The sequence below is a fragment of the Artibeus jamaicensis genome, unplaced genomic scaffold (genome assembly GCF_021234435.1).
Source record: "Artibeus jamaicensis isolate MK-2021 breed Jamaican fruit bat unplaced genomic scaffold, CSHL_Jam_final contig_923, whole genome shotgun sequence".
Lineage (NCBI taxonomy): Eukaryota > Metazoa > Chordata > Mammalia > Chiroptera > Phyllostomidae > Artibeus > Artibeus jamaicensis.
The window spans coordinates 14,088,692-14,115,231 of NW_026522014.1; the positions used below are offsets into that span (position 1 = coordinate 14,088,692).

The 26,540-nt window shown below is 36.4% G+C and overlaps 1 protein-coding gene and 1 long non-coding RNA gene across 4 annotated transcripts in view; one reads left to right on the forward strand and one right to left on the reverse strand.

Annotated features, from left to right (window-relative positions):
* Positions 1-19,659, reverse strand: part of SNX13 (sorting nexin 13) — a 129,045-nt gene extending 109,386 nt beyond the window's left edge. For all 3 annotated transcript variants that reach the window (XM_037163918.2, XM_037163917.2, XM_037163920.2), the window contains exon 1: positions 18,824-19,659. In XM_037163918.2, coding sequence (XP_037019813.2) covers positions 18,824-19,423 — 600 coding nt within the window. In that variant the 5' untranslated portion in view covers positions 19,424-19,659. The remainder of the gene's footprint in view (positions 1-18,823) is intronic.
* On the forward strand, positions 18,189-25,143 carry LOC128625812 (uncharacterized). Its single transcript, XR_008389637.1, has 2 exons — positions 18,189-18,272; positions 18,796-25,143. It is a non-coding gene; the product is annotated as an uncharacterized LOC128625812 (long non-coding RNA).
* Positions 25,144-26,540: the final 1,397 nt, after the last annotated feature.

Below are 26,540 nucleotides of genomic sequence, written 5' to 3' on the forward strand. Positions count from 1 at the left end.
TTAAATAAATATCAATTCAGTTTTGAAAAATGGATGTCATTCATATCCACCTAAACATCAGGTAAGTCAATGAATGTAACCCAAAATGAGAAAAGGACAATTTAAATTGCTCCTCAGTTTTCATCTTGTTAAAAGGCACAGCCAAAAATTATATATACAAAAGATACATATAAAAATCATATCACAACCCAGCATTTAAAAGCATCCTGACCCTCAGCTGGTTAGAGCATCATCCCAATGTGCTAAGGTTGAGGATTTGATCCCTGGTCAGGGTACATACAGGATCAACCAATGAATGCATAAATGGGTAGAACAACATATCAATGTTTCTCTCTCTCCCTCCTTCGGTTCTTCCTTCTCTCCCTTACTTCCTTCCTTACCCTCTCTCTCTGAAATCAATAAATAAAATATTTATTTTTTAAGAAGCATCCTTTTGATGTAGTCTAAATTCTGATGACCCATCATAGGATTCATCTACTTGGTGTCACAGTATAGAAAAGTTATTTAGTTTCAAATTCAAACACATGTAATATAAAACCACTGTATACAAAATCATCAAATTTTAAAAAGTATAAAAGCTTTAATCATCACATATATTTGTTTAGTAAAAGCAGTGGGTTTTAATTACTAGTTAACATTATATACTGTAATCATGCAAAAGTCTTATTTTCCACTTAGCATAAAGTTTTCTTATTCCTACATCAAGCTGTTACCAAATTTATTACTTACTATTTACCTTATTGTGGCCAAAATATATATTGAAAATTTTTGATGTTTTGAATGAATTCATTCAAAGGTAATTTCAATGCTTAGTTGCATAACTAGGTTAGCTCTTGAAGTCTGTATGTTATTATACTTTAAAAAGCTTTCTTTAATTTTAAAAGAAAATTAAATTTGCTGTACTCCATTGACTATGATGTCTGATGTTCTCCTTTTCCAAGTTTAACAGTACAAAAAATTTAGTTATATGTCCAATTAATATGCAAGTAGTTAACCAATTTATTCTTAAATTTAAATCAGTGTGACAATTATTAATTTCTAGTCCCATATACAGTTTATACTTCAGTTAACTCACACTGGCTGGTTTCTTTGTGAAAAGTTTTGATTCTCTATGCATAAAATCCTAATGTCTAAATAAATAAAAACTTGTTTTCACTTTTCTAAGTCTACAGCATTTCTTCTACTTATTAAAAAAAAAAAAAAAGGCACCTATCAGTCTTGCTGGCAAATCTGGAATGGGCAATTAAAACTGCCTGAAAAGCATCACCTGTAAAAGTAAAGGAACAGTACAGCAGCAAGTAAGAGTGAGCAGAGCTATGCTGTGCAAAACTGACCAAGCCGTAACACTCCAGAGCCTCTCTGCCTGCCAGTCAGAACACATGGGCCTCTAGTCACTTGCCTAGGAACCTGAGGAACATCAGCCCGAACTCTGGGCCTCTCCATACATCTTGAAGATCTAACCCCCTCCACAAATAATCCAAAACCCCTTAACAAAGAGAAGGATACAAGGCTAGGGCTTTTGATGAAGTTCAACCCATCAAGGCCTGTCATCCACTGTGGGGATTGCTGAATGTATTTTCCAGACTAATCTGAACCCACTACACACTGTTACCTTTGGTCATGTCCAAGAGCTAAATTTATTCAATTATCAGTTCTCTCCTGTACTCTACCCGCTGCATTGTTCTTGCTTTTTCCTCCTCTGTCCAACTTCCCACTGTTTCCCTCCCTACCACAGTTTCCCTCTAGGAAAGCTATGTTCCATGAAAAACAAACATATCTGTACCATCAAAATCTTCACTGTTTAAGTAAAAGCTGCTTCTACTGCAGCCCTCTCAAAGTCTGCTTACTCTTTTATTCATTATGCACCCCAACTTCATGAGGCAGGGTCATAGCCCCAAACTCCCACCCACTTTCCTGTTAAAAAAAAAAAAAAAAAAAAAAAAAAACCTCTCCCTATGCAACTCCAGAACATTAGAATTAGCTGGGGGCATTTTAGAGTCCCACTGCCCAGGTTACATCCCATGCAAATTAAACCAGAATAGCTGTGGGTGGGAGCCAACCAACAGAATTTCCAATGTGCAGCCAAGTTAGGGTAGAGCATTAGTAGTCTGTAAAGTTCTCCAGGTAATTCCAATATGCAGTCGCAGTGAGAACCACTGATCTCCAAGTGACTCAATACTCTTGGCATATGGCATACAACATTCTTCTTTATCCCAAGTACTACATAACCTTGAATTATTTCTCAATTCATACGCATAGTAGATCCAACAGTCTATTTTTAATTATCATAAGCATTTCACCTCCACCAACTTTCATGCAACTCCATTTCACCCACTACAGACCACATTCTAACTTCATCATCATCTTATCTTCTCTGAATGAAAAAATGGGAAAATTAACTATCTTTTTCTCTGACCACAATCTTCCAGTCCTAAATTAGTTACACCAACTTCATCTATTTTTCATTTATATTCCGAAGTGCAGGCACTAGGTTCTTCTACTCTCTCCTTACTTAGCCCACTCCTGTATTCACTTCCCTATCAAGACTAGACACCATAGTTCACCATCTCCACCACTTTTGCCAATATCCTCATTTATCACATTATGTGGTAATTGCCTGTTTATTTTCCTTCACATACCATATGCTATAAGTCACATGAGGATGTAAATTGTGTATGTTTTGTCAACCATATATACTTAGTGCCAAGTATAACATTTGGCACACACAGTAGTATACTGTCAGTACTATTATATACACAGATTTTCTGACCAATCATCTAAGTCAATGTTATATAAGTTAAGATTTTTCCCCATAATAATCTTCAACAGTTTATCTTCCTTTCTCATCATTAATTAATTGGCATATTAACTGTTGGGAACCACCCTGCCTAGTTTCAGAAACTGTAACCCCCACATGGCTAAGGCTGAGTAAAAAGACCTTGGGACCATAAGCCACTAAGGAGGCAAAGCTTATCTTCCTGGTAGGGGCACCACCTCTGCCCTTTTTCACTTCATCCTGCTTGGCTCTGAATGGATGACTGGTTAGCCAACGATGGGTAAGATTCCTCAAGGGAGGGATGACCTAAGACAGGCAAGGTCTTGAAAGGGCCCTCAGGGAAGAACTTGGGGGCTAAGGAAAAGGGGGTGATAGACCCTCGTCCCTTGGTTTGACATAGCCTGAGTCATTCTGTCTATGAGAAGTCTCCTAATCTCTTGGCTGCCTTACTTCCCTTGTCTGACTTAAGCCTGAAACAATGCTAGAGGTGGGTGCAGCCCTGGGCTGAAAAGGGCAGGTTCCCTGGGCAATAAGGTCTAGGAAAGAATGCATAAAATCCTGTGAAACCTGCTTTGCTAAGAACACCCTCAATTTAAATCATAAGGATCCAAGCACAAAATTAGTCTATTTCCCCCAAGTTTTATGGCCCTTTAGCTATCTGACCCTGACTCAGAATAAACCCTTAGAGCTCTTTGAATGTCATCTGTTGTTTGATCATTACTGCCTGACAATGATTGATGAGTTTTACATACATCCTATATTCCTACGCAAATTCAACCCAATGAAAGGCCATTGAGGAGCAGGCTCCTAGTCCTTCTCCTTTAGAGATCAGCCACCTTTCCTCCCCAAGCAGATCATGTATTGGTAGACTTATTCTCATCCGTGGTGGATGCGGAGGGGGGGGTCATGGTTCTGTGGGCAGAGCCCCCCCACACTTAACATTTATGTTCTACTTGCTCTTGGTATCTATGTCAAATCAATTCACTGAGTAACTACTGTCCATAGGACAGAGAGAAGGGGAGAAGAGTATAAAATGTAAGAACAAACAGATACTACTGGAAAAATTAAATGAACACTTGAGAAACTTACCAAAGTAGGAAAAGATAATTCATATCACTACCTTTCAGAGTGATTTTTTAAAATTTAATGAAAATTCTACCTCATGTACACTGAAACAAGAAAGGTATAAAAGTATCTAGACTGTCTTTAAAATGGAAAAAGCAAATAATACTTTTACTTTTTACCAAATATACTTCTGCACTGATTTACATTTCAATAAGCATGTATTTTTAAAACAAAAACTGTATTAAAAAAACTATTTTTAGGTTGCACATACCACTTTCCTAAAGACACACCATATCCTTAACTCATTAACATTGAATTAAGTCATTTAAAACATTTAAGTAAATATACTATTACCATTTATTTCTATCAAGCAGATTATAAAGGCTGCCATAAAACTTCTACTTCACCAAATAAAACACATAAAACCAACATCCTGTTTGAGAAGGCAAAACAAAATAGTTGGTCAAATTATGGTAATAACAAGGAAAAAAACTTAACACAGACACAACTTTTAAAACAAATTTGTATATGGAAAACCTTAAATATATATATGTGTATATATATATATATATTTGTATAATGTCTAGGTTTAACTATTTAAGTAGTAAATAAAACTGTTTAGACGTTTAAAAACAAGTATGCCACTAAGAAGGTGGAGGTGTGAGGGCAAACAGGTGGACCACAAACAAAGATGTCTTCAAGGATATCACGTCTGAGCTACGATTCCTGAACCAAGAGTGCTGCTGAAATAACAAGCCAATCTAGAAAGAAATCTCCAAAGTTATGACCCAGAGACTCAGAATGTGCTGAGGAAAAAAAAAACATGGATAAACACCCCAATAACTATGAAATAATGCAGACAGAAATTCAGCAAGAACTAACCGGAATACACACACAGAGGGCAAGGTTGGAATAATATGGACTCTGCTGTGGGAGGAGTCTTCCTCCCCTCATCACAGGTGTCACTAACCAGGAAGAACATTCACAGCAGGGCAACTGAAGACAGGAACACTGCAGTTTAGGTTGCTGCAGTTCGCATCCCCACAACAGAGAATAGTGGTTGTTAATTATCTAGCACTGCAACAATGTAAACCCCAACCCCTCTTCTCCCTTGAATTTTCAGTAGTCTTTGACACACACACACACACACACACACACACACACACACGCCCATATAGATATGATAATAAAACTCATGAAAAAATTATACTTTCAAAATTCAAGTTAGGAAAAATATAAGGGCTTAATTTCAGCCCTATTTTCCTCAATTTTTTATCTTGCTGTGTGATACTTTATACCAATTCCTGAAGCTAACTAAAGAAAATGCATTACAAAACTTAAATACCATTTGACATCTAAGCACAATCAACAAAAGCAGATAAATTGGACTATGTCAAAATTAGAAAATTTTGTGCTACAAGTGATACCATGAAGAAAATGAATAGTCAACCCACAGAATGGGAGAAAATATTTGGAAACCATGATAATGAACTAAATAAAAAATAGACAAAACACCCAATTTTACAGTGAGCACAAAGATTAAGGGCTTTTCTGTTGGGAGTAATGAAGTCTACAACTTATTGTGGCAATAAATGTACAGCTCTGTGAATAAACTAAAAGCCACTGAATTATACGCTTTAATTGGATGAATTACATCATGTGTGAATTATATTTCAGTAAAGCTATTTTTATTTTTTTTAAATTTTGTTTATTTATCTTTAGAAGGGAAGGGAAGGAGAGAAGGGGAGAAATATCAATGTATGGTTGCTTCTGGTACATCCCCTACTGGGAACCGGCCCCTGCTGGGAACTGGCCTGCAACCCAGGCATGTGCCCTGACGGGGAATCAAACCGCGATCTTTTGGTTCGCAGGCCCGTGATCAAACCACTGAGTTACACCAGTCAGGGCCGTAAAGCTATTTTTAAAATTACTACTTATTAGTTAAACAACAAAGAAAAGTAAAATAAATAAATAAAACAGGCTAAAGGACATACACAGAATAGATTCAAGATGAAAAAATTCTAAGAAGTATCTAAAAAAAATAAAGTGCAGAAAAGATACTACCTTTAATGCAGCAGTTCTTAGTCAAAGGCAGTTTTGCCCCCCAGAGACAATCAGTAATATATGAAGACACTTTTGGGTATCAAAATGGGAGGGTGGGGGCTACCACAGTAGCCAAGGATATTGCTGTGTGCATCCTACACTGCATCCTAATGCACAAAACAACCATCAGGGACAATGAAGAGAAAGAGGAAGGAAGATGAGGAAATTACTTATTTCGGATTAAAGAGACATAATAATGATGATGTTGCTAGATTGGATCCTCATTCAAACTAGGGAAATCTGTATATACTAAATAGTACATGGTAATAGGGAATTACTAGTAATTTTATTCAGTGTGACAATAATGCTATAGTTCTACCAAAAAAACCCTTATTCTTGGAATATTCAGAAGAGTATCTTGAGGAGAGGTGACAAAGTACGTGCAATTTATTTTAAAATGGTTCAGCTACAAGTAAAAACAAAAATGACACAGAGAATCAGGTCTAAAGCAAACATGACAAAATGCTAACAAATCTAAATAACTGTCACATGGGTTCTGATAACAGTATTTCTAAAGGTCTCTGTATGTTTGCAATTCTGCATTATAAAAATTGATTATAATTATGAGTATTTTTCTTAAAACACTAAAAATATATAGAAAACAGCTTCAATTTTCTTACTAAAAAAAGTATAAACCATTGTATAACCTAGGGCCAGGATTACACATTTTAACATGGTAAAATCTGTAAGAAAAGATTCACATATTTAACAACACAAAATAAATTTATATTATAGCAAAAAAAAATCCATTAACCTATATTGGTTCAGCCAAAATGTCTGTTTAGTTTTTTTTCCATAAAATAAAAGACACATTTTTCACTTTCAACAATGACTTTATTGATTTGGATATTTTGAGTATGTCGGCTATCTTCCACCTGGTAGGATGTTGACTGCTCTCAATGAATATTCTCAATTAATGTCTTGATTTCATTGTTAGCTTCAACTGGTCTACCCAACAGTGCAGCATTATCCAACAAGAAATCTCCAGCACAAACTTAACAAACCACTTTTAACACGTTCATTCATTCACTGCATGTTCTACATACACTGCACAAATCTTTTCTTTTGCACTTCAGTTGTGTTTTAACCTTTTTTGAAATAAGAAAGCATACTTAATAGGCCAAAAATGTTGCATATTTTCTTCTATCTTCATTATTAAAATGGCTACACAAAAATTCACCAATTTTGATGTGTGTTTTTTTAACGCACACTGATATGACAACTGCTGCAATACAACAAAATTGTTTCAAATGAAGTTCAAGACAACTAAGCACTACTAGAGCCATCTTCCGGGAAAAAAATAACAAACTTATTGACCAACCCAACATACACTTGTAAAAATACATGCACCAATTACAATAAAAGATTAACAGCCATGAGAAGAGATGCTATAAATCATTAAGAAATAAACCAATACTTGAAAAGAAAACAGAATAGGAATAACCAACTCAAAACAGAAAATATAAATGTCCTATAAGCATATTAAAAATTATCAACTCCACCAGTGCTCAAAAAATTCAAACTTATAGAGCAAAAATATAATTTTCACCTATGTGAGAGGCAAAGATAAAAAAACTGTAAATCAAATTTGTTCATGATTTTAAAAAGCTAAATATAATATTAAAAATGTAAAGTTCTGTTGTTGACACTGGTTACCATACAATTTTTAATACAGTATTCATCTATTTCTATTTTATTAAACATATTATTTAATCAGAAATAGAAGCTGAATTTCATCAAATGCTGTCTTGGTATTTCCTGTAACATCAGGATTTTTTCTGCATTGACTAATCAATAAAGTTATCAGTTATAATAACATTTCTAAGAAATGGGCCATTTTTGCATATCTGCAATGACTCCTTAATTGTAGCATGGTCTTTCTTTAAAGTAACTAATTAATCTATTAATCTAGATTAATAGATTAATAGATTAATAAAGTAACTCATTAATCTATTTTACTTACAATTTTTACATGAATAATCATAAATAAAATTGTTCTACAAATTTATGTTAAATGAAGACAGGAGGTTATACAAATTTGTACATACAATCCCACTTTAAACAGTGTACAAATATAACACATAATACTGAAGACAGGAAGTGTGGTTATTCTGAGTGATGAGATTAAAAGCAATTAATATTTCTTCTTTATACTTTATTTCAAATTTTATAAGCATAAATTATGTTAAAAACTGTCAACAAAAACTATCTTCATCTGAAAAAGAAAAATGACTTGCTGTGAATGCCTACATAAAGAAAAGGAGATCCTTGTATCACCTACTTGAGGCTCCAACAACAGAAATAAGTCTGTGAATTAAAATGATATCATCTCTAACAGGTTATACTACTCCTATGCTTAGATGGCTCAATGTATGTGAATAAAGAAAAAGAAACCTGGATTTCCACCAACAGTTTGTGAGAATTTTAAAAGGTTGAAAATTATGTTGCTAGAAATTTCAATCATATTCTTAGAAGTAATTAAACATATTTAAAATTGCATGTTTATTATTTATTTATTTACTTATTTTAGAGAGAGGGGAAGGTAAGGAAAAAGAGAGAGAAACATCAATGTGTGGTTGCCTCTCATGTGTCCCCTACTGGGGACCTGACCTGCAACCCAGGCATGTGCCCTGATGGGGAATCAAACCAGCGGCCCTTTGCTTCACAGGCCCATGCTCAATCAATCCACTGAGCTACACCAGCCAGGGCTAAAACTGCATTTCTTATAAGACATCTAAGGACAAAATAAAAGTTTAAATGATATTTAAATCATTCTTTAACAAGTTCTCTCTGAATAATGGAGTTTTAATTCATTCTTTTCCATGAAACAACTATGGAAATGTTTTCATGGGGAAGGGGGTATTATTCCACTATACTTCTCAATGCCAGAAAGGAAATGCCAAAAGGAAATTAAAATCTTGACTATCCAGGCTCTTCACTAATTCTCCTACTATCCCATAAATTCTTTGTTCTCTTTAGATCCTGTCACTATGTCACTAAACTAAAACAAAATGTATTACTTTGATATATAATACAGTATTGCACTTGTCATTTCTAACCCAGCAATCTGTGTACTCCCTACAACTCTGTTTGGGCCACAGTATAGTACAGGATCACATCAAGGCCTCACACATCAAGGCCATTCTCCATCATTATTACCTCATGAAAACTAAGCTGATACACAGCAACACATCTTAAGCTCCTCTAACAAAAGTGAATTAGAAACAAATAGAAAGAGTGGATTTAATTTACACATCAGAAGACTTCCAGTCACAAAAGTGTTCCTCTACTCAAGTACACCCAACTTACACCACAGCAGTTCACTGGTGCAAAAGCAAGACAAAACAGACCATGTTAATATATGGTCCCCTTCTCCCTCGTCCATACCAGGACTATAACAATGCAAGCCTAAAAGTCCCGGTTTTCACCACTCGACTTCTACTTTCCCCCATGATACATAATCCAAGGAGAAATCAAGCCACACTGCCTATTACAGCAGAGAGAGCTGGATCTTCAACTCAGAGCATAACTGAACTGCCACCAATCCCCTGCCTTCCCTCTCTTTCTCATGGGCTAGGGCATCCTCTAACACAGCAATGGGAGCCATCTCCCACTGAGTGCTCCACCTTGGCTAGGGCCTCTGCTGACAAGTGTATATATCATATATGTATGCAACACACAGACTATAAATCTATACTTATTGTACACATCTAATTTTCACAATAACTCTGGCACAAGTAAAATTACTGACTGTTCTATAAATGAGAAACAGCTAAGTCATAGAATTAGACCATGAACTGAGCTGGGTTTAAAATTCAAATTCTGAACCAATACTTTACAATAACTCTCAACAAGGCCTTTATAAAGGAGGTAAGGCAGTGGCAGCGGAGAGGAGATGAGCCAAATTCTGCAAACCATATCTAATTAATCAAATAGATAATTTACTAAGGTTTAAAAATCAAACTTCTCAGGAAAATCTAAAGTAACTAAACTGACACTAACCCTTAAAGTCCTTGGTGCTCTTCAATATGATGTAGATTTTGTAGGTATTAGTATTTAGATAACTGTTAGGGTATGTTCTAGAGTTGGTACAGGTTCAAATAAATTTCCATCACATTCCTGAAGGCTACACAGTAACTCGACAGCAGAACAATGATTCTGAAAGTACTACCAGATCCCTTAATTCACAATTAAAAAAGCACAACAGTGTTCATGAACTCAGAGATTATGAGCCTTTTAATCAAAATAAATTCAGACAAGAGGCATAGAATCATAAAAGGAAATTATATTAAGCTATATTTTTTAAATGTGTATAAAATGCTTAATTTGTTTGCCCTTTAAATTAACAATGGAAAATATTTTTAACACCACAAATGAAGTATAACTTTAACGCTCCACCCACAGGGACCTTGACGCCGTAACTTCTGGCTAAGTAAAATGTTGTTATGACAAGAACACACCACCCGTTAAGTATAACAATTTGGTGTGCTATCACATGAATGCTGATAACTGCTATTGTATAAAGGGACTAAAACTATTTATAGGTCTAATATCTATATTTATAATTCTAAGTACAAATTCTATTTGCATTAACTTAGCCCTAAGTCTGTTTCCTAACCCACAGCACAGTTCTAATACCAACCAAGCTGGCTATATATTTTTTATACAAAGGACTTTAACAATACTCATGTTTATATTTCCTATTCAAGGAACTATTCAGTAAAATAGCTAATATAAATTTAGAGCTACTTTACATAAAATGTTACCAAATTGACAAGGACCATAGTACCTCCCATAGCAGAAAACTACAAAACGCTGGCATTTTTTAAAGCATGATATGAGATTATACTACAAATTTCCCTTACCCTTCACCTGTAGTAAAATGTCCAGAAGAAATTTGGTTAGTCAAAAGTTCTATTTATGACCAATTCATATTATACAGGTGTCAACTCTCTTAATTTCCTCCTGAATTCAGTCTAAATCTAGATCTTAATGCAACAGATAAATTAGAAAGTTAATAAACACAGAAAGAATTAGATCATGAGTAATTAATTTGATATTTTAAAACTTCCTCAATAAAACAAAGACAGAAAACAGCTTCAAACATTAAATTCCAAGTTACAAAAATACACCACTCCTATTTACATCTGAGAAAATAATAATAAAACCTCATAGTTATTGAGTGTTACTGTGGGAAACACTTAAAATGTGTTATTTCACTGAATACTTACAACAACCCTGAGGTGTAAGGACCATTCATTTACAAGTGACACGCGGGGGAAAACTGAGGCTCAAAAAGACTGAAGTCAAAATGCTCTGAAGTGACAAAATTTAGATTCAAACCAAATAATCAGACACAAGCCATCATTCTTAACCAAAAGCATACACTCTTCTTCCAAAATTAGGAACAGTCTATTTGTAATTAGAAGTGCATGTATGTGGAGATAGAGATATAGCTGTAGATAAAAATGACTTATACTCTGAGTCCCAATACAAAGACAATCTAACTTTGGAAGTCCTGTAAATTTTGCATTAATGTCCATTTTATATTGAATATTCTCAGCTATCAGACATTAACTTGTAGAGTTTTTTAGTTCACAAAATACATTGTAATAAATAAAATACTCTTATGCCCAACTCATTTTTCTAAAACTGCTATGTAATCAGCACATCCACTAAAGCACACTATTCAGTTTCTTTTTCTGTTTTTTTTATTGTGTTCTACCTTTCAAGTTCCAACCTCCCACTAGCCCATTTCCTCTTCTGCTAAATTTTACCAGGATTAGACTACTGGAAAAGTTTTAAGTGTTGAACACTTAGGTACTATTATTCAAGAAAAAGCATCAGATGTTAGTAATTAACACTGAATATGAAAATACCTAATTGTGTTCATAATTGTAGTCTGATTAAACTCTGAGAAAAATTCCGAGAACAAAATGCCATCTCAAACTCCTGAAGAGAAATCAAGAACAAATTCTAAAGCATACTATTATGATTTGGAGAAACACTGGAGAACACATAGTATCTTAAAATCAGACCATTATTTCCCAAAATTTATGTAATAAGTAAAATGAGATGAAATTTTGTTTCATACTTAACTCTTCCATTAAAACTGTACAACTTTCCATCAGTTTTACAATTTCCAAGCCTCAAATAATGGTGAGTCCAAAAGCCATTCTACACACACACTTGTCACACAAGTCTAGCCTGAAAATAAAAGTCGAGATACAAAGAATCACAAACTCTCTCATGTGCCAAACCAAGGCCAGGCTAAAAATAGCCCCAGGGTTCCAGAAGCAAAAGGAATTCAGGTTTAAATAGAGTAACATTCAAGGACTCTCCAACAATGCAGGGCTAAGGTCAAAAGCAAAGCAGGATGTCAATTTAGGGATTTCATAGAGGATTCAGAATACAAAGATTCCTCAGGAAAATGGATAAAACGGGGCAATAAGCCCACACCTGTGATTTACCACACTTGATGTATATGAGCCTCTTGTACTGACTAAAAAACTGTCAGACCAGTTTAATTTTCACATGTGAACACAGAATCACTATTGAACTTTTCTGACACACATTACTTATAAGCATGCAATGGGATTGCAGGTGGGTGAAATTCTCTAACAGTGTGACACTGAGAGGCACTTTAGTCCAGAGACTGTGGTGGCAGCTGCGCTTCTTCAAAATATGCCCCCAAATTTTCCAACTTATTAAAATTTATGACCAAATTTTTATTCATGCTTGCAAACTTTCAAGATAGTATTAAAGGCCATACACCTATGAAACATTCAATGAAGTGCCACAAAAATCAGCATTATTGTACTATTACAAATAAAGCTTTGTTTCAATTTATCTAGATTAGGAATACATTTTTAAGTGGTACACAAGAAATCACAATAAAATTTAAACAGGACAAGGTACAAGATAAAATCCAAGTGGTTCTGCATTTATAATGGGCTACATGACAATAACATCAATCTAATCAGATTTTTCCAGTAGGAAAAAATTAACAGACTTACATTCCAACTAAAAGCTTGATGTTCAACTTTTTCTGTCAAACTTTTTTATTTTGTGGCCACAAACACAATATTAAACTACAGTGCAGTAATAAAAAAAGTTTAATGGACATAGAGAGAAAACAATCCATGCAGGGTAATTAACGTGATAGTTTAAATTTACCACACACAATGTTTTCTTAGTAATTTTTCACTTTTACTTTAATTTTACTGCAAGAAATATTTAGCATTCATTCAACAGATGTTAAGTGGGACTACTAAGCCTCCAGCTCTGTTTCAGAGGCAGGGAAAACGGTTGTGAATGCCATCTTCAGGAGCGTACAATCAAGTAGGGAAGAAATGTAAAATAAGCAAATGAATGAAAGGTACACGGGGACCAAGTATTACCTTCACCAGGGTAATGGAATTCAGCTGGGTCTTTTGGTAAAATTTGGTAGACCTCATAAAGAGAGTTAAAGTCTTCTCAAGGAAAAAATAATGACAAATTCACAGATTTTTCTTCTCTGTTCTCATTTTTTCTTTCACTTCACACTGTGAATTTACGTGGAGCAAATGCAGACAGTTGAGATGGGCTGACTGAAGTTGTAAGAACCTCATTTTAAGGCTTCCATCTCATCCAAACTAGCAGCTTGACCTGGAGTTATAAAGCTAATATAAGTAATTACCTTTTCTTCCTCTTCATTTTTTCACCCTTTAATTATATTACTTGTTTGATTCTGACAAAAGACCTCAAGGCTTTGGTTGAACCATGGCCCAACTGGCACAATTTAATTCTGATAGTTAATTGTCTGAGGGCAAGTTCTAGGTCTGACTCACCACCAAAGCCCCAGAACTTAGCACGTGCCTACCACACAGTAGGTGTACTTGTGTTTGGTAAACAAATTAATCCACTAAAAATAATGTCCAGTACAGGTCATCACAAAGCCCTATCAAAATCATCCTAAACAACAGTTTTCCTTTTAAGAATCATACCAAGATTTTTAGGATTGCCAGGATTGATTAAAAATGAAGGATTTCCTACAAATATTTCTGAGTATATACACACAAATGATTGCTAACCTTCAAATAAGTGAACTTTTACAAAATACTTTTTGGAACTTCCCTTTCAGAAATTCTTTGGCATCGGTTTACCAACCACATAATAAACTACCCTCATCACTAGTTTGCAGGACATGTTCTCAGTCTATTTTTTCCTTTCACTTCTTTTAGTCTACTCTTTGCCTCCTCTGTAACTAGACCAATGGCTAAAGGACATCTTTTTCCAGGGATCCATTGCCCATCTACTGAGCAATAAAGCTAGATGGAACCTAGGAACTGAATTCATATTAGTACAAGGCATATAGAAAGAAAAAAATCTGACGTACTAACCACTGATATCTGTATAATGACCGACAGTTTATAATGAGCTGCATACCCTCTTTCACTTTATTTGATCTTCACAGTAATGAGAGAGCAGCAGCTTAGGAAAGTGCAATTATTATCCCAATTTTAAACAGAAGGCAACTAAGGCTCAAAAAGTTCAAACAATTGCCCCAGTGTCACATCATAAATAAGAGGTGAAGTCGGGACTCATTCTTATAATGCTTAACATACAGGTCATTTGTGTGCTATCTCACTACTCTGGCAGGTATCAGTGATAGACATAAGTATGCATTACTATGACTCCAGCCTTATTTTTCACTCAATTTCAACCATGTTTTTTAAATGGTATGTTAAAAGCTGTCTGTCTACTTGTTTTAATTCAAAGTTTACTCTCTTCACAACATTTTCTAGCTTAACATCCTTTCAATGCCAATGGACCTAAAGTTCTCTTTCTGGTCAGTTGCCTTTACAGTGTCATCAATTAATAATTAAAGAAATAGCTCATGTTGTTTAAGAATTAACCCATTGCAAGAGTATGCCTATTAACAAACATATCAAGAAGTCATAATTTTTTACTAATCATTTATTATGAGCAAGCGTGTATCAATGTGAGTGTGTGTTTGTGTATAAAAAGAGCCCTCCAAGTCCAGAGTTCCTTCCTTGACGCACAACTCATCACATCTCAGGATTTCCTAAAATGAAATACCAGAAACCCTGTAAGGCTCGATATTAGTCCAATATTACAGAAACAAAACCAACAGATTAAACAACTCTGAAATATAATGCAAATTCTGTCACCTTCTTTGAGAGTAAATCACCTCAAAATCTATGAGCAGGTCTCCAGAGAAGAAACTTATTATACAATTCCTTTAGGCAAACATCTTCCAAATTTATTTGAACCACAAAATCTTACTCCCTTAACAACTATTAACCTGGGACTTCTAACAGTGCTGCACTTTACACCTTTTTCCCTCTGTATCCTATTTTTTTAACCACAAAATCAAGAATTAGTGTTAATATATTAAGAATCAGTAATCTGAATGGAAATAACTTAACCCAAATATAAAACAAACTATTTTTATTTAACATTAACTAATACCCCACATTTGCACACAACCCAAACAACTATTAAGTTAAACAACTAAAAATTTTATTTGCTATTTTTAAAAGCACAAGACAAGTGTCAATAGGCTGGTAATTGCTTTTCCCATGAAACAGCCTCCAGGGGTGCAAATTCTGCGAGTTTTTCTACATCTTCTACACCTTTGGCTTTCTGTTATAATAAATGCTCTGAATAAAAACCCTGATAGCTTTGAAACATCAAAGAATAGTTCAACAGTGTATTTAATGAAAACTAACTGATAAATATTTTACCACATTCAATGTTGTGAAAAGTAAGATTAATTGAAACAAATTATCAGGTAAACATCCCATACCTAAGTAATTCTGATATACAGAAGTGTACTCTTACTTTAAAAATGAGAATAGGGGGTTAGAAGGTGAGTGGGTATAAACAAATAAATTTTAAGTTTGACAAATTTTTTGCCAAATGTTGTAGGAATAACATTAAGAGTAAGAAGTCCTCACAGGAACAAAGACGGTACAAGGAGGAAAAAAGGGACATTAAAAAAAAAAAGGCAAGATGACCTCCTGGAGCGTATTTTCAACCCATACTAATCTACCATTTTTTACAAGTTTCAAATTCATTGTACATATTTGCTCAATTGAGTATTTTTCTCTTTTAGCTTAATTTAATTACTTGTATGGTTTCTCATTTCTGAAAAGGTTTCCAGGATCTATTTTGACAAAAGGCAAAACATTCATAAAAATGTTTATCATTATTATGTGTCTACAAACTTGGAATCTTCACCTTGATTTTAAAAAAGCCTAAAAACAGTATACTGGTGATCATCAGGTACAAAAGTTAATGACGCATTCCATACTGAACCACAAAAACAACACACAATTTGGAATAAGAGGACTTAGATGTGACTGCTGGCTCCGCCACTCATTACCAGCAAGCCACTTTAACTCTCAATCCCAGCCTTCTCATCAGGCTAATGGAGATGCTATCATGTACCTCAATGTCAAAATCTAAAAGAACCAAGCAGATAGTACAATCACCACTTTCTGATATGCTCGTTGAACATGAAAATCCTTCATAACATAGTTGTTCAGTTTATATTTTAATATCTAACATAAATCACATCTTCTAAAACTTGCTAATCTAATGTTAGCAATAGAAGAAGCAATAAAATGGAGTCCCACGCTACTAATTTTTTGGTAACATTGAGTAAAAAAAATTTTTAGAGACACATTGACTGAGTGCCTCCCCCAAGGCAATCCTATGTGGGGATCGAATACACAGTCTAGGGAAGTGCCCTGGCTGGGGATCAAAGCAGCAACCTTTGGGTGTACAGGACTCCAACCAACTGAGCCACCCAGCCAGGCCAAGTAAAATTTTTGTATCTAAAATATTTTAAAGTAGGGCTGTTTCTGGGCCTTGTTTAGAGGAACAAAAAAACTAAAAGTAAAGCAAAAAGTTTCAAGTAATGATAATTTTTCAGTTTATCTGACCCTGTTCAGAAAAGGAGCCTATTTTAAAATCTATCAAAAGAGCTGAAAACAACACATTGAGAGCACAATGGTCAAAGTGCTGAGAGTAAGGAGATGGGATTCTAGTTTCACCTTTGCCACTAATAATTGTTTGACCTTGAACAAGTCTCTGGACTTCAGTTTTCTAATCTATAATATGAGTACTCAAAAATATAGATGAGATCCAAGTACCCTTGAATCTGCACTACTTCAGAGAGGCAACCGGTGTAGCGGCAGCGGACTCCGCAGAGCGGCCAAGGTGGGAGCCCTGGCTCCGCCACTTCCACACTCTGCACCACACACACAGAGCACCAACGTGCAATTTAACTACTGTCACTGACTTACTGTTTAAAGTGTTCCTGAAACACACAATCATTTTAAAGTACAAAAGCTTAGAAAGTTCAGTCTTTCCCAATCAGGTCATTATCATTTTACTCTATTAGCAAACACAATGAGTTCATATGAAAGCATTACAATTGTTTTCAAATGTGCTAACCTAAGCCAAACTGAATCAAAACATCATCGTATTTAATATTGTACATTTAGAGACACCGCTGAAAACTTATTATAAGGCTAATTACTCTCACCAAAATATCACACTGAAGGTAAAAATAGAAATTCTGCTAGTTCTAAGGTTTTTTTAAACTAATACTGCTAATGACAACAGAAGCTTATGATATACCATGATCTGCAGGAATGAAATAAACTCCAGAAATGAGTAGTAGTTCATGAATTAAAAGCAATCAGTGAGTATTTCATAAATACGTCATATGCCAGGCACTGTGCATACATTTTTAAGCAGAAATACCAAAGTAGGAAGTTCCTCAGAGTTAACCAAGTTGGAAAGACAAGTAGGTCTTTATTATCACTAACGTTTTTATTTTCTTTGTGGCCCAAGTAAGAATACTTCCCATTGCCCATTAAAATTGATTCCTATGCGGAGTTCGGCTGCAGAGATGCCCAAACTAGCCCCTGACAGCTGACACAGAAATCCTCACAGGACTTCAAGTGAGTAGCTTTTAAGTATTTCCTTAAATTCACAAACTTCGGAACTTATCTTCAATGATGCCTACACCTGCCTATGTGTATGCCACTACACATAACTGTGTTCGCTGTGTCAAAAACCTAGTTACATCAATTTAGTTCATAAAGGGAAAGGGAAACTCTTCAAAAAGTCTGCCTCTTGCAATGGACACTGGGCGCTAGATATTGATTGGCTAGTCATAGCTGCCCTATTTTCATTTCAGGTCCAAGGGAAAAAAAACACTGTTCCCGAGAGACAGTACCAAGGGAGCGTCAAGCAATCGAGAGGGTGGATGCTAATCAGAACTTTCTTCTTCCCACGATTTAAGCGAAAGGTGACTGATTGTGGGAGTGGGGCTTACCCAAGTGTCGCTAGAAAAAAGAGAAGGTCCATCTCAAAGGTGGGGTGGAACACAAACCGGTCTGGCCAAGTGACAAACCCAGGACGCTGACCGAGCGTGGAGGTAGAGGGCCGTGGAGGCCGGAGAGTGGAGAAGGGACAGCTCGGGCACACCGAGGGGAAATGGAAACCAGCGGCAACGCTGAGACACCCTCGCAGCCACACAGCAGAGCTTGTAAGGGGATACCACGAAGGGAGCGGCTAGTTAAGAGGGAAGGACAGCAGGAGGGGCGGTCTCCGGTGCCAGGGGCGACGGGCAAGTGACAACTGCAAAAGAAGAGCACAGACAGCAGGAGGTGGTGGCACTCTGTTGAGTCAGCACAGCTCCTATTCAGGGGGCACTTGTAGGATCCCTACTGCTCCTCGGGCCCCGCGGCCCGCTACCGAGGGTCGGACCCGCCGGCAAGCGAAATGACGTTCACTGGCGGGCTGACACGAACCCCTTCCCCATTTCACAGGTAAACACTGGCCGCCGTCGCCGCTTACCTCTGTTAACATTATTACACCCCAGGGAAGTGAGCTCCTCCCTAGCCTCGCCGCATGGCAGCAGCCGTAGCAGCAGCGAAAACTGCCCGAGCCGCCGCCAACGGCGGCAACAGTTCCTTCAGTCCTTTCCCGGGCGGCAGCTTTACTCGGCTTCGCTGGCTTCCCCCCGACCCGGCTGCTCGCGACGGACGCGCCGCCATCTTGGAAGAGCGACGGCCGCGTCTCCCGGCGACGTGCGCTCCCATTGGCAGACGCGGGAGCCGCCGACGTCTCGTGACTGTCTCCATAGCGCCGGCGCGTCGGGGAGCGGAGACTGGCGTCCGGCGGCGCACTAGGATCCGGCGGCTGAGCTACTAGGGTACGGCGCTCAGGCCGAAGAGGGACCGCGGGGCGTGGAGAGAGGCCCCAACGCCAGGCTAACGAAGGAGCCGGCACGCACGCCAGCGAGAACCGCTTGTCCTCCGCCGCACGCCGGGGTCGGCTGGCCCGGGGGTGGAGCGAGATCCACAGAGGCCGAGCTTTTGACTGCTGGCGTAGCGGAGGTCGCGCGTCTCGGGCACCAGGCGGCCGCTGTCCGGTAGAGGAGCTTCCCCCTCGCATTGCCGTGGCCCCCGCGCCAAACGAAGTGCACTCGGGAGGTTCGGCTCGCTGCACTGTCCGGGCCTTAATTAAGATCCTAAAGTACTTCCTGCTCTGTCGCTCTCTCCTAAACTTTGACAGAAACTTTCCTATGTCTGTACCAATCCTCGGCGAGTTCTTGACTGGGGTACGCGACTGGTTGTGGAAGCGATACGGGGCGTATCAGCTTTACCCAGATCCCAGCAGTTAGGACTGTCGCTGATTAGTTGATTGGCCGGCACCTGCATAACAATGAGGGCTTAGAAAGCTATATAAAAAAAAAAAATTAAAGTCACTTTTGTTTTTTAACAGCCATCTCTTCTGCTTTACTGGTTTCTTGACCCTCTGTGTTTGTCGGGGTGAGTAATTTTAGCAGGTGTCATTGTAATGAGTCTCAACTTCAGTGGGCCAGAACTCTGGAACGCAGTGTATCTAAAAGCCCCTGAAATAACATTCTAAACCTGCCACTGGTTACAGTGTTTGGAATTGGAGGCAGTCACTTCTACCTCAGTTGCAATGGAAGTAGCTTACCTGAACCTGCTGTGTTACGCACTTGTAGAAACCAGTTCCTTAAAAAATTGAGAAGTAGATGTTCAGATTTGACATACAAAAACCACCTTCCTTTTTTGTTTTTACAAGGGGTACAAAGGCATTATGGAAAACTAAAACTAGTAGTAGTTCCTTTCCCTTTGCCAGACTCACCCCCCATTTCCGTTCCTGAATAATAGTACTATTGAGAAAAATGAAACTTACTTTAATACATTGCTTTCATCTCAAAATTAAGTAAAGATAGTGCAAACCTCATGCTACCTCTATACTATTGCATCCTTACCAGGGAAACAAAATGGTTCATTTAGATTGGCAGGAATTAAAGAAAAATCCCGATTTTAGTCCCCTCAACTAATTGAGGCCAAGTAGTTGTTTTAATCTACATCTGATACGTAATTTCCATATTTCTGTTGCAGCAAAATTCTGACCTCTGCCACACAATAAAATGTGTTGGTATTGACAAATTAAACCATGAATCGGAAATAAGATTGGAAAATACTACTGAGACTAACATTAAGGGAAACCAAGAGATACTAGAGACAACAAGGAACCTGGAAAAAGATACTGTTCCAACCTGTAAATAAGAAGACAGGGAGGCTCATTAATATTTAAGATTCCAGCTAGTGAATTAAAACTAATTTAGGGGTCTGGCTTGAGTATTTAATTTTCTTCATATATTTTTCTAATACCACAAGCAAGACATTTTCACAGGTTATGTAGAGACACAACTTGAGGTTTATACCACCCAAAATAGGACATAGGTATGCTTTTAATATTTAGGTGTATCTACATACCTCAGAACAAGCCAAAATCATCAGCTCCCAGCTTTCTCAGCCAGGGTCGTTTCTGTGACCTAAAAAACCTTGTTAGCTAGCCTACCAAATCCCTACAGTCACCTCTCTGACCTCATTTCTACTAAACACTTTGTTCCAGCACCACACTACTGTAACTGCAGGGCTTCCTCTTGCTCTGGGGCCTTTGCACTAACTATTCTCTTTATCTGGAAAGATCTTTCCGTGAGATACTGCGTGGCTAGCTCCCTTACTTCTGTCCCATCTTTGCTCAAATGTCACCCTTTTCCAGGAAGCCTACTCTGACCATCTTGTTTAAAATGTTGCCTTTTCTCTAGCACCCTTTCTTGCTTCAGTTTTCTTAATAGCACTTATATCTTCTAACATAAATACTACTTCTCTTATTGTCTGTCTTCTTTCTACTAGAATGTGAGTTACATGAGGTCAGGATTTTTCTGTTTTGTTCAATGATCTCTTCTCAGTACCTATTCTAGAATTCAAGAATAGTGCATGGCACATAATAGACAATAAATATTTCTTACGTGAATGGGTGAATCACTTCCTAAAAGACCCAAAAAAGAATAAGCATAATTAAACCTGCTAAGAAACAAAATCCTTGACATTGAAAGAAAAATTTGTTTTTAGATTGGCCATTGGTTGTTATCGTGCAGTTATGGGGAAGAATTACCTTATTTTTCAAACTATAAGATTCACTTTTTTCCCCCAAAATTTGGGAGGAATAATGGTGGTTAATGTTGCTATTGAGTTCTCTTTACATTTACATTGGTGAGATATTATGTTGTTTATGTTATTAAGTATTTTACCACATTTTTTTGCTTCAAAAAATTTTTTCCTATTTTCCTCTAAAACCTAGGTGCGTCTTATGGTCCGAAAAATACAGTTAGCTACACCTTTCCCTTCACCATATACATTGCAAATATTTTCAGTGGTGGTAATAGGAGGAAAGATAAAGGTAAAATATGTTAAAAACAAACTCATTTTAAGCATGCACCAAAGTTGTCATGCTAGCAAAAGAATCAACAAAGTGAATAAGATAATGTCATTTTAGACTTATGGAAATGTAGTTTTGTAGTTGGGAAAGAATGCTTACAGAAGCAACTAGCTTTAAAAAAATAAAAGTACCTAATTTGGTAGAGATTGCAGTTTTATTCCTTGTGATCTTAAAAACATCATATCAGTTGTTACAGAGGAAACCCGGGACAGGCTGAGCTGAGATGCTGAATTCTTTGGCTGTCAGTCAAATGTAAGACAAAATAAAACAATCCATCTTAAGAAACACACACTAAGGATACATCTGTGTCTATCATTCCCAAATGTATGATCCTACAATAGCCGTATCCAATCTGCCTGATTAACACAGGAAGGGATGACAAGAAGAGGTCACAGGCAAAAATCAAATGTCTGATGCTTTCAAACAGGCCACTGCCAGTGATTTCTAAACCTCCAAACAACAATTCACAACGTCCAGTTTGCTTATTTGTTAGTTTTTTTTAAATCTTCTACATAATGAGGTTGGCACAAATTTGCTATAATTCCTTCTGAGAAACTGGCGAAGTATAGAATCAACCTCCCAAGCAAATTGCATCTATCAATTGTCATATTCAGTCTTTTGATTTCTCAAATCATGTCATTAACTTCAGTTTCTTCATAATGTAATATCAGTGTCACCACCTCCACAGAATGTTCAATAGTACTATGCCTTCGTTAACAAGGTCCAGTATTGAAGTAAAATCTTACCAACAGAGGAGACACTTTCTAAGAAGGGACAACAGCAGGAGATCCCTGTTCTTTGTTACAGCTCAGTGTAGGGCCACAGTAAGCAGAAATCTCAGGGCCTTTATGCATGATCTGATATCTACCTCAAACAGCCCAGCATGCACTTATATCTTGTGTGGTACTTTTTGAGAAAATACTAAGGCAATTTAAGCCTAACACAGACAAATGATATGAAGCTTTCCTTGCAGCAGCTGCAGCCATAAAAATAATGTTCACAAGTCTCTTCAATAATAGCTCGATGAAACCAAGATCTAAAGCAAAAGGACCATGTTATTTATATATGCACATAATAATGATAATATACATGTCTATAGTATATTTCAGAAGTATTACTAAATCACTGGCAATACTTTATAAAATAAGTATTTTTACATCACAAAAACGACCCAAGGAATTTTTCAAACATTTAATTATCAATTATGAATATTATTTTTCAGATCTATTATGGGCCAGTTGCTATGGGAGGCATTTTATATATATTTAACAGTTGAAAAAGGCCATCACAGTAGATCTTATTACCCTCAGAGGTGATGAGAGGTTTAGTAACTTGCCCCAGGTCACCTATCAAAAACACAAACTATTGGCATGATTTATTAGTTGACTTGGACTACCTGGCTGAGGTGGTGTTTCCAGGTTTCTCCACTGCAAACTTACTCTTTTTTCCCCTTCACACTGTACTCCTTGCAAGGAAGTTACTATGTGCAGCCTACTCTTAATTAGGAATTTATGCTCCTCTTCCTTGGGGTGGAGTAATCCACATAAATTATTTGGAATTTTTGCACAGGAAATTTTCTCTTCCACATTTTACCAAATCAGTCATTTGTTTATATTAGTATGAACTCGCAGATATTTATTTTATACTTCAGGTTAAATTCACTACTCTTTCATTTTGTTCCTCAGATTGTTCCAGCGTTGGCTACTGGGAGCTCTTTCAATTGTCCTGTATTTTTTAAATATCTGTCAGTGTGAGGTGATTTTCTGTTTTCATTTTTGAGCATTCCTTACTTCCTGGTACAACATTATACCTAGTTCTTAGTTCTAGAATCAGCTGCTTCTCTAGGGAACTTTGGTTCTTTTACTGAATAGTATTAGAAATCAAGATGTAGGCATTAGATGTGTTCTTTATACTCACAGTGCCCTTTTTTTTTCAGCCCTTGCAGTTAACAAAGCAAGGACCCTATATGGGTGCACTCTAATCCATATATAACATATCCACCTGTAAATACTTCTGTATGGAACGATCTGTATATTCAGCTAAACATACATTTACTGATGTGTCCATTACCAGATGGACCATTCTAGGATGGATCATCTCCTCTTTGCTAGTTTGTAAAATCCCACGCCAACAGTGAGAAAACTGGTTAGTACCATCTGCCATCCATGTACTTAATTGTTCAATTTCAGTGCACATGTGTAGCAGTATTGTTAATCAATACCCTCTTGCAAAAAACGACTTTATGAACTAGAGTTCAATGTCCAGACATAGTTCCCTTTGTTTTGTCTTAGATACTTCAGTTAGTTCCAAAATTGCTTAGTTCAGCACCTTCCTACCCATCCCCTTTATGATGTTGTTTCATAAATCTGTAATATTGTTAGATTCTCTTGTTGCTGTCCACTTTCTTGAGATTCCCCAAACTTCTAAATGATTTGATTTTTTAAATTGTTACTTTTTTGTGCCGACTTTTGAAAAAATTGTATATTATGTCATACAGAATACTATAACATAAAGGGAAATGCATAATAAAATTACTTTTATTAGGAAAAAACTCCACTTGTATATAAATAGTGATATCAATAGGATCTATTTATACACATATATAATATTAGATGTATAATTCTCTATAATACCTAATGCTAAGTTCTTACCATGTGCCAGGCTCTGTTCTAAATGCTGCACAATAACCCAAGGCTCAGAAAATTAATATTTTTGCTCAAGTTAATACAATATTGAGTGGAAAAAAATATATAAATCAGAATTATATATGTATATATACTATGTCTTTAAGTATATTGAATCAGTTAACTTTAAAAACTAAAAATTTGCAATGATCTTGTCCACAAGTTCTTATATAAATCATAAGATGAACCTTTGACCTCCTGTTTTTGCTTCCAGCCAAAGGAGGAAATGAGAAAAGGAATCCGGGCTCAAAGACAAAACCTAGTACGTCCCCATAGTTAAGGCTTACCTCAGCTAGTTCCATTTTTACAGAGTAAGGGTGAAATCAAAGACTGCTATTGTATTGCTTCCTACTTACTAGTTTAACAACTAAGGCTAAAAACTATGATTAGTCTAAGAATCATTACTGTTTTTAAATGTAATGTATTGCATTAATTGGCACAAAGTTACTTTGACCTGCCTTCGTCTTTAAATATATGATCTTTCTGTTTCTAAAAAAAAAGTTTAAGACTATTTGTAATAGATGTACACACAACTAAGTGGAAGCACTATTTGACGTGTTCCCAACAATACTGGCTGTGGAACAAAAAGAATAAAAGCCTGAGAAGATTTGCACTGTGGTTCTACCTTTGCAATTAAACAGGATTAAACCTTCTAGTGAAAATTCATCATTTGTTAAGTTTCAGTGTCATTTTCTATAAAGTTAAGAGGTTGAAACCTACAATTAGATTACCACTTATATGCTCTGTACATTAATAGAATTGGTTATTGGAAGCATTGGGTGATATCCTGTGGCTCAAGCTCAAATAATCTTTAAGATTTCATTCAATTTTACAACTGTGGTATTATGACAGAAAATTGCCGTTTATTTTCTTCTTACTTTCCTTCAACAAGTGTATTCATCATCACCTTTTTTGAAAACCTTGCTACCAAGCAGATATACACACTGCTGTTAACTGTTCTTGTGTATGGAAATGAACTTGAATTACCACATTTCCACTAAAACTGAGAGACCTCCCACTTAATCATGGTCATGTGTATAAATACCCACGAACAGAGAAATCAGCAGAAATGTCAAGAAAAAGTCTAGTGTATAAAAACCAAAGTAAATAGTCAAATAAATACAAGGCATGTAAAATCACATTATTTATTCTTGAAATCTATAGGACTTTCACCTAATTTGAATGGATAAGATTTATCTTGTTCACTAAATCAGCAAAATGCTGAGGGCTTCACAATTTATTTTTAAAAATAGATGTCCTTTTCGGGTTTTCCTGTTGCTGAGGAAGTGTTCTTTCTGTTTCTAACTGACAGCTAAATGTTCAGCCTTGAATGGGACGTGTTTGTTTTTATAGGTGTGGTAGAACAGTGAATGAAAGAATCCATTTGTTTCAACTGTGTTTTTATAAGTCAGATGTCTGCCTTCTGGATAAAGGGATGTGATTGACTACTTACCAGAGAATCCTTTAGCAGAATCATGAAATTTGCTCCTGTGTTTACACATTATTTTATTCACTAAATCTTAAGTGGGCTAGTTATAAAAATTTTAAAGATAACAGGGTTATAGGGTTCATGGTGAATGAAACATCTATTATCACTCAACTTCCAGTGGTGAGAAGGTACAGAGAGGATATTCATCATCTTTACATTTTTTCCAATATAATTTAGCCTCAAATTATATTGACTAAATATAATTTGAGGCTACACCCCCCCCCCACCTTGCAGCAAGGGTGGGGGAGTGTAAAAATGGATGAGTTCTGGCTTTCCCTTCAAATCTTATGATCAATACAAGCCATCTTATTCTTCTTTATATGTTATTGTGTGCACTGTCTAAGCCAGAAAAATAATGGGGGCAATATCACAGACAAGCAAACCTGTATGAAATATCAGTGTGCTTAAAAGTGCATGAAAGAGAAATGGCCATCCTGGCTATCCTCAGCTTAAAATAAAAATTACAGAATTATTTTCAATGGAATTTTGCTAACCTCAAATTAAATTCTAATATTCCTACATCTTAATTGTTTCCAAGTACTCTGTGAAAGACTGTTGATTTCTTAAGAGCTTT